Source organism: Chelonoidis abingdonii, chromosome 14 (genome assembly GCF_003597395.2).
Source record: "Chelonoidis abingdonii isolate Lonesome George chromosome 14, CheloAbing_2.0, whole genome shotgun sequence".
Taxonomy (NCBI): domain Eukaryota; kingdom Metazoa; phylum Chordata; order Testudines; family Testudinidae; genus Chelonoidis; species Chelonoidis abingdonii.
This window is the reverse complement of record NC_133782.1, coordinates 41,410,314-41,420,181: the sequence shown is the minus strand read 5'-3', so window position 1 is coordinate 41,420,181 and position 9,868 is coordinate 41,410,314. Positions and strand designations below refer to the sequence as shown.

General features: G+C 41.4%; 1 protein-coding gene across 1 annotated transcript; it reads left to right on the top strand.

Annotated features, from left to right (window-relative positions):
* The first annotated feature begins 7,086 nt into the window (after window positions 1-7,086).
* LOC116834302 (olfactory receptor 10A7-like) lies at window positions 7,087-9,402 on the top strand. Its single transcript, XM_075072119.1, has 2 exons — window positions 7,087-7,116; window positions 8,794-9,402. The coding sequence occupies exons 1-2, from the start codon at window positions 7,087-7,089 to the stop codon at window positions 9,400-9,402; spliced, it is 639 nt and encodes a 212-aa protein (XP_074928220.1).
* Window positions 9,403-9,868: the final 466 nt, after the last annotated feature.

Genomic DNA, 9,868 nt, shown 5'->3' with positions numbered 1-9,868 from the left:
TTGGAAAAGTAAAGCCTGTCAGATTGGTTTTTCAGATCATGCAGTTTAGCAAAAACAAAGGGTACAGAATGTTAATTTAATTTGTCGTTTGCAAGTGAAGGCTTTGTTTGAAAGGAAATCTTTCTGTCACACACACACACATTCAAAATACACACACCCAATCCCAATGGAAATACTTACCCCAAGGAACTTTGATGTGATTATTAATTATTAATCTTTATTTGTTTGACAATAATCTCTGGCCTCTTCTGAATGACAGCAGAAACCGGGACTTGGAGATTGGTTTCCCATTGGAAGAGAATCCAGTGATGTGGAGTCTGGATTACTTTTTAGTGTAACTTGACACTACATGAACCAGTCCTGGAACAGAGGTGGAAAGAAACAACATGCATGAAATTCCTTCTTTTAGGGCTCTTGACCCATGCACCTAGGTCTGTTCCAAAGAAGCAGCTCTATCCTAATATTTGACTCTATTTATGGACATTATGACAGGAAGCAAACTCTTCTGCAGTTTGCAACAGGTCACTGCAAAAGAAACTGAGTCACAAACTGAAGAGCCCTACAGCACTTCTTCAGAAACTCACAAGCAAAGGCAAATAAAAAACTTTTAAAACAATGTTTAACAGTCCCACCTGGTGACTACCTCTATAACTATTTTCTAATCATTCCCCTCATTTGCCAAAGCTTCAAGGCATCTCAGGGCTGTCTATGCCACCAGGGACTTACGGTGCAGTCCCTGATTCTGCTATCATTTGTGGGGACACTCACTGTAGCAGCTTCCTGCCTTCATACTGTTCAGTGTGGTTAGTAGCAGCAAAGCAGATTCTCTCCGGGGTTGCCATATGCTGAGTCCCTTTGCAATGACCATTTCACAGGCCATCCCCAAGAATGGCCTCGGTTCTATGAGTGCACATCTGCTAGTGCACTATCAACCCCCCAGCTGGGTCAGGACTGTCCCTCTTGACTGGGGCTCTGGGTTCATTTCTTTGTGTTTGTCCAACTTCCCCACCTCCAAGGGCCCTGTGAGCCTGGTGCTGTTGCCTGGCCCAATCTGGTCCTTATCAGCTGGGTTTAGCCCATATAACAACGTTCCTGGTGAATTGTGAAGACATCATTGTTTGTGACTGGCCACATGTGCCCTGTGTGTGTGTAATGAACACCAGCTGGTTTGCAGGGGCCGTGAGGTGAAGATGGCAGTAGTAGCAAGCTCAGATTGACAGGTATTCTATACCAACATTCACTCACAAGTTATACCCAGAGGCAGGCATTTTTGTTGATTTGGTTGTGTTTTTCAACAAACATTTCTTCTCATGAAAAATTGATTTTTTTTATCTTAAAAAATAAATAGAAATGTTGTGGGGCATTGGCTTTTCATTGATTAAACTAAAACTGAAATTTTTTTATTTTGTTTTCAAACCTGAAAAATGAAATCAGGTTTTTTCTCCCATCTCATCTTTTTTCTGTGAAAAATGTGTAAAAACACCAGAAAAAATCCATGAAAAAATGTTAACAGAATGAAATGATTTTCTGTGTGTGTGTGAAATGATTTTTCTTTCTTTCTTTCTTTCTTTCTTTCTTTCTTTCTGTTCTCTTTCTTAAATTTTTTTTATTTTACAAATGAAAAGAAATCCAGATTTTCTTTTTTGTTCTTGATTTTTTTCTCCCCTTTTCCTCCCACCTCCTTCTTTTACTGTAGAAAGGGGGAAAGAGCAGGAAACATCCTCAAAATGGAAAAACAAACAAACAAAAAGGCATTTTTTATCATCCAAGAACTTGACAAAATATATATTACCAAAAAAAAAGAATATTTAATTTGCTTGTTCTTCCCTATGGAAAATACTTATCAATTTTGACCAGATCAAGATGGAACTTTGAATATTGTTTGTCCAGGTTTATTATCTACAAAACACTTTATCAGCATTCCAGACACTGTTTGGGTACACTGCCTGTATGCTCATGACAAGGCACCAGCACATTCAACGGAAAGCCATCCCTTAAGTCACGTGAGTATGAATCAGCCAGCCCAGTACCTGAGAGAGAGAGACAGAAAATCCTTTACTAACCCTTGGAGGCAGCTGGCTGAAATCCTAAAACATAAACTGCAAGGGATATAAGGCATAAACCACCCCTCCATAATTTCACACAACTGTGAAAATTTAAATTAATAACAATCTAAAAAATGCTTTAGAAAGCATTGATATCATCCCTCAGAACTATTTAGAAAAATGAATTCTTCCAAACGTTTGCACAACACAGGACAGAGTTTCCCACCACATGATTCCTGCACTAAGCGCATCACTTCTGGTTGTATCTTCTAGGAAGAAACGTCAAGTCTTGACTTAAGGACTCCAACTGATGGAAAATCCACCACGCCCCTTGGAAAATCCACCACACCCCATGGTGAGCTACTCTTCTTTTTCATCTCTTATGTCCTGGTCAGAGGACAATGAATGACTCAGTGAAACACCCCTGTGCAAATGCTGGGCACTGGCCCAATCAGAGCTTTTCTGCTGGCCTGCAGTAGTGGAACTTTGTTAATGGGGTTGCAGAAAAGGGATACATATTCTTGGTGCCACAGAACCATAGGTCAAGTTTTTGCCTGATGCACTGTTCTTTCACCCATATTTTCATAAGTATTTTATGGTCTCAAGTTCGGGAAACTCGTCCTTTCTTTGGTGGGGACCCAGGGGTGTGCAATAAAATAAAATGAAGTAGAATAAAATAAAATGTTCAATTACAAGTTTTCCACTTGCATCACTTGTGAACATATTTGATTTCATGCACATTTTTTCTTCCCAGAATGGGGACCAAGGCACAGCTCACATGAATTATTAGTATTAAGAGTTACCCAAAATCGTGAATTGTGTGTATGTGTGTTGGGAAAGACAGGAAAGATGGCGATTTGTTATATATAGAAACCCTGAACAATTTATCGTTGTTGCTTTCCCTTGAGAAAAGTTTTATTTTAATTTTAATTTTTTTTATTTTAGTAATGTCTACTTTAGAAATTTTGTTCTATCAAGATGTCAAGCTATAGCTGTCTTTTTTTGCTGGAGGCTTACTGGATCAAGGGGTGAGCACTATGAGCTTTCTCACTCCTTATTTGAAAGTTTTTGAATATTTAGCACAAAGAGTTTTTCTCCACAGTGTGTTTAGGCATTTGAGCTAAAACTAAGAGTCACAATTATATGGCTAGCTGCACAGCTGTCCACTTTCTAGTTTCTTTGAGAGCACCTCAGCAGGTGATAAGTCTGTTGCCCTTATCTATCTGGGGATGACATTTCCCAGTTTTCCATTCTTACATGAGAACCTGGGAACACTACTCCACACTTTGGGATTTGGTGCACCTGTGTTTCCTCCCTTTGGGGGCTCTGCTGTACAAGTGATGACATGACCATAAGCTTACTTTTATTTAGCAGTTGGAACACGAGCATTGGAGTAAAAAGGATTTAAAACTGCAAACCACTCTACAAACAAGAGTGGCTCCATTTTCTTAGAAACGCGCACATTAAGAGAGGTTGATGAAGTTGCAATCATCACAGAAAAGAAATTATGGAATGTAGCACAGAGGGGCCACTTTAACTCAAAGACCATTTCAAATTAAGAGCTTTTGCCATTTGCCTCAGTGTGACAGCAATGTAACCATACATATATGTTATTAATGTGGCATTCTTAGAATTGTATCGGCCAAGATAATATTGATTTTTCCCACTGCAAATGTCATGCCTGCTTTGCTCATTTCGGGCTGAACGCTGCAGCAGAGCTCCTCAGTGCATCATGGGAAGGTTCCTCCCTACGGCAACCATCTGGAGGCTCGATGGTCATTGATTTTCTTGCTAGGTGCTTACATATACGCCTGTAGACCAGGCGGTTCCCAAGTAGTTGTCCCGCGGCCAAAGGTGGTCACGCCGCGAAAACTGCATCTTCCCGTCAAGCTCTGGTAAAATCCTTTAACTCCACATGCCCTCTGTAATTTAAGTAAAAGCTATATAAATGCAATGTTTTGAAGCTGCAAAGTTGAGTAGCAAGAATGAGAAAAACAGCTGCAATATGGTCATTAAGTCTTGTGAGGTCCAATGGTGCATTCACTGCAGGTGACCTTAGCACATCATACACAGTCTGACTTTTGCCACAAGCTGTAAAAAGGCGGAGACTGTGGTTTTTTTCAGTATTTTCAATCTGACAGGGGATTCAATTTATTTTCTGAAAACGAATAGGATGCGCTTGGTCGGAGAAGATAATGGAAATTGCCGAGACCATGCTACGCTAACAATACACAAAATGAGTCAGCCAAAAAAATAAAGTGGTTAGAAAATATGGTGACAGATACTGGAAGTTTGGATTCTCCTTTGCCAGATTGGACAAGTACCTATTGCCTCAGTGTGTTATAATATAACTGTTATTTTATATTTGTATTTACAATATTTAATTATTTTCTAATTAGTAGAGAGTAGGATTGGGTCTTCACTTACACAGCACAGAAATTCAGACTTTACACTAAAAAAATTGAAAACACAACATAGTGTTCAAATTCGGACAACTATTTTGTATTAAAATCAGCAAATGATAACAATGTGGATTTTTAACAATTTTGTTAACAGTGTTGTGTTGCTTATTGTTCATTTTTATACAATATTGTGTTCTCCCTGTTTGAACAGTACATTTTGCTCTTGACATTTTTTTAAGTGTAATTTTAGTAGAAGAGTTTGGTTTCAAAGCACTGGAAACTGGAGGTTTTTTTAATTGCAAATTCCTAAGGATTTCTATTATTACAATTGTTTACATTAAAATACAAAGGAAAAATGTACATTGGTTACTTACAGTGTTACAGTTATATGTGTGTGATAATTAAAATTAAGAAGTTTCCTCAAAAAGTGTTAATGGTTGGCCACACTGCCTATTGCAGCTTCATCAGTGGACCTCAGGGAAAAGTGTGGGAACTGCTGCTGAAGACTATAAATGTCACGTTCCAGGCATAACACCATAGCTTAAAACTCTGGACATCCAAGGAAGAGGATTCATAAGAATATTGAGGTTAATAGTCTATCACCTTGCACCTTGTGCAGTATTCTACTCTATTCTACTAACCAGTACAGATGGGTCTATTCTATTCGATGCTAAAGTAACACATATTGGTCTGCTTTATTCTATTTATTCTATTCAAATTAGAATAGGTGAGTACATTCCATTCTATAACTAAAACAGAAGAGTTTATTGTATTCTAGAACACATGGGCTTATTCTATTTTATTCATTTTGGTTCTAGTCAAGTCTAGTCTAAACAAGAACACACAGGTTTATTCTAATCTAGTCTAGTCTAGTCTATTTCTTCCTTCACACTGGTAACTTGGCACCTGTGCAAGGAGAGTGTAAATAGTACATGGCCATTCAAGCTATCTTTAGCTTCTTTTGCATGGTTGCAAAGGACTCCACAAGGTGCATGGTGATGCTAAATCAGGTCCACATTTCTCTAATGATCCATTTTATTCTCTTGACCTTCCTGTCTCCTTCTCTCTTCTTGTCCTTGCCTTCAGCTCCCCCTCTCTGTTCTTCCTGCCATCACCCTTACATGGCCTTAGGACCCAGTCCTGACCAATTAACTGCAGTGAGTGTTTTCCACTGAGTTCAAAGAGAGCAAGAAGGGGATCTAGAACATGACCCAGCAAAAAGGAATACAGGGGATGGGATTTTAATCTGGATCAGTTTGGGCCTGGCCCCACTAGAATCGATGAATAAACTGCTAGAGCAGAATTAGACCATCAAAGGCTCTGTTTGACCATTATCCCATCCACGGTTCAAGAGAGCCAGACAACTCCATTGGGGCAGAGGGAACCAGGCACAACTCTGCCCTAGGCTCATAGACCAAAGCTGCCATAGAACCTTCTGCTGGGAGGTAAGGACGATGATGCTAGCCCAGATGGACTGAAAGTTCAGTTGTTCCTGTTTTCCCCCTTTGTATCTTCAAGTTGGACGGAGACTGTGGAGGGAAAATAGATGATAGGAAATGGTTCAGGGATAGCCAATCTTGAGGCACACTCTGGGGCCCTGACACAGGGCCTGGGTCAAATTCTGGTGGAGTACGAGAACCCAAGCCCCCTACCAAATGCCCTTGGCTTATAGAGACACAAACCTCATGCCATCCCTCATTGGAGTAAAGAGAAGATACTGATGCTGAAAGCTTTGTGGCCATGATGAGCCACCTACAGGAGCCAGGAGATCGACTGAGCCTCCTTCCCTGTTGTAAGGACGCAGAGACCTCTAACCTTCATTGGACACTGCTGCCCCGAAAGAGAGGTTGAGCTAAAATGGTGAGCCAGCTAAAGGGCCAAATAGCCACCCACTGACAGGTAGGCTGTCTACCTACTGGAGGTGTTGTCGATGGGAGGCAGCAGACACCATGAAGTGCAAATCAAGGTGGTCACTGACCTACTCACTGGATGACCCCACCAGTAAGTCCCACCTTTCATCACAGCATGAAATGTATTTTTGAAAATTCCCATTTATGTGACAAGTCATTTTTAGGTCAGACAATAAGGCCCCAGAGTGTGCCTCCACCCAAGGCTGGAGGTAAAACTAGGAAATACAGAAATCAGGCAAGCCAAGAATGATCATCTGCTGAACAGGCTGTGGGATCCAGATTAGTAGACAAAGACAATTTGTTTATGATCCATTGTGTATGCCCTGTTTGAAAGGCAGGTAGAGAATTTCATATGGAGACATTGCCACAACTATGATATACAACTACAAGAAGACACACAGCTTCAGGTATGGAAATTAAAGCATTGCTTATTTATTGTGAGAATTCCAGCAGAAGTACTAAACCATTAGCCTACAGAATATTTAAAGAGACAGTGTATTTCTCTGATGGATTTCAATGACTCTGAAAGCAGTATTACAATTTAGTTCTTTTCATCTGTTAATTAACTGAGTTACACTCTGGGGAGCCCATCACAGGAGGATGTCAAAGATGCCTTAAAAACAGAAACATTTAAAGACATACACATTCATAGATTAAGTACTGCTACCGTGATGAGCACTGTCTGCAAAACCATATAGAATAGAATAGAATAGAATAGATCCCTGGAATATGATAAGAAAGGAGCTCTTGATCTGGAAGGTACGTTAGATACTCTTTTGCCTGATGATTCTCAATGATCTTAAAAATATCTACTGTATTCTTGTAAAATGTTCAGCAGATGATCATTCTTGGCTTGCCTGATTTCTGTATTTCCTAGTTTTACCTCGAGCCTTGGGTGGAAATTACAAACGTCATTTAATAGCATTAGCTTTCCTACAGCAATTAATTTTTTTAAATAAAGAAAGCATGTTAAAAAGTGAATGAATTGGAAAGGAAGGGAGAAAAAATTACTTACATAAACAGACATATGCTCCATCAATTTATATTTAGATCTTAATTTACTCCTCCATGTAACTTAACCCATGTTTTTCTTTCTGTTTCCATACACACTCTCCTCTTTATCTCTCTAGATCTTAGTATGTTGATTTACACATTTCTAACCCTTGATTCTATCTATCTATCTATCTATCTATCTATCTATCTATCTATCCTCATACTCCCGCATCTCTCTCTCTCTCTTTTCTCTCTCTCTTCTATTCTGTTCTATTTCTTGGTTACACTTGAGAGTTACAGCGCTAGTGGTGGCTTTACAGCTCTGTAACTTACTCCCCGTCCACACTGGCAAGGCACATACAGAGCTGTATCCCCCTGGCTACAGCGCTGGTTGTACTCCACCTCGACGAGAGGAATAAAGAGATCACCGCTGGTGCTGCAGTGCTGGGGTGCTAGTGTAAACCGTAATTAATCTTACTACACTGTCACTGACCTCCAGAAGTTTCCCATAATGCTTTTAAGTAAAGATAACACTCTTTGTTTTGTTGTGATGCCTCTCTTTGTTTTGTTGTGAACTTGGGGCTCCTGGAGCTGCTTATCTAAAAAACAAACACAGCTTACTGTTGCTCAAGCAGAGGCAGGCAGGGGGATCCTAGTGTTTGCTTGAGGAGAGAACCAGCACGGCAGGTGTGGGGAGTCCGTTTCGGAGTAGCTGCTTATCTGGTCGTGCGGAAGGCTATTGCATTTAGTTAATGAGAGAGGGTGCGGGAAGGGTCGGATTTGCAAGGCAGGGAGCTGACACAGTGTCAGCTCCAAAAATCAACTCTCTCTCTTTCCTACGTTCCTGTCCACACTCCAACCCCTTTTTGAAAGCACGTTGCTGCCACTTGAACGCTGGGATAGCTGCTCATAATGCACCATTCCAACACCACTGCAAATGTGGCCACATGCAGCACTCGTATGATGTCAGTGTAGCCACATTGCAGCACTTTCCCTACACAGCTGTACGAAGACAGCTTTAACGTCCAGTGCTGTACAGCTGCAAGTGTGGCCAAACCCTAAGTCTCTTATCCCATCCTGTATTTTTAATTTACAGATGAACTCTACCACACAATTGTGAGGAACTGGCACAGGGAACAGCACTGTCGTGAGTGAGTTCATTATCTGGGATTTTCCAGTAGCCTGTTAGGGCAGGTGCTGCTTTCCTGGTGTGTTTTGCTATCTACACTCTTACCCTGCTGGGAAACAGCCTCATTGTTCTCATCACACTGGCCAAACCTGCCCTCCACATCCCCATGTATTTCTTCATGAGGAACTTGTCCTTTCTGGAGATTTGCTATAGCTCAGTCACCATGCCCAAGATGATGGCGATCTCCCTCACTGGGGATAATGCCATCTCCTTCACCAGTTGTGCAGTTCAGATGTATTTGCTCCTTCTCCTAGGCTCTGTTCACTGCTGTGGCCTATGACCGCTATGTGGCCATATGCCACTCTCTGCGCTATGTGGCCATCATGGAGAGGAGGTCTTGTGCCTGGATTCTGGCCAGCTCATGGCTGAGTGGGATTCCTGTCTCCATCATCCAGACCACACTGGTCTTCTTCTCCCTATTCTGTGGCCCCAACAAAATTGACCATTTTTTCTGCGATGTGGCGCCGGTGCCTTGGCTGGTCTGTGCTGACACATCCCACAATGAGATGTCCAATATCACGGTTACCGTGGTCTTCCTCGCCACCCCCTTCATCCTCATCCTCACCTCCTATGCCCACATCATCGCTTCCATCCTGAAAATGTCCTCCCCGAGGAGCAGGCACAGAACCATCTCCACCTGCTCTTCACACCTGGTGATGGTGACATTCTTTTATGGCTCCGGCATTATCATGTATCTGCATCCCAGATCCAGCCACATGCCAGAGAATGACAAGCTGTTGTCCCTCTTCTATATTGTGGTCATTCCCATGCTGAAACCCATCATCTACAACCTGAGGAACGAGGATGTGAAGGGGGCACTGCGGAGGAGAGTGGCTGGAAAGAGGTCATCCCCATTACAATAAGGGTTTTGCCTCAGGCTGTTTAGGACCAAATCCTGAAGCCACTGAAATCAATCACAAGATTGAACGCAAGAGCAACTACATTTCACACACTCAATCTAAGACAGAGAGGAAGGATAAGCTGGTGGTTTGGGGGAACTATAATGCAATGGTTCTCACCCAATCCTGAGATTAAAGAAAAACAAGATTCAATTCCTTGCTCCACTAAAAACTTCCAGGGTGAGTCACTTATGGTAAGAATTTCAAACACATCCGACAAATTTAGGGGTATAAATACTTTTTAATAAAGTCATGTAGGGTCAGATTTTCAAACGTATTTAGGTATCTAAAGAATCAGTCAGTTTCCTAGTAAGCAGCAGAGAATCCTGTGGCACCTTATAGACTAACAGACGTTTTGGATCATGAGCTTTCGTGGGTGAATACCCACTTCGTCAGATGAATGTAGTGGAAATTTCCAGGGCAGGTTATA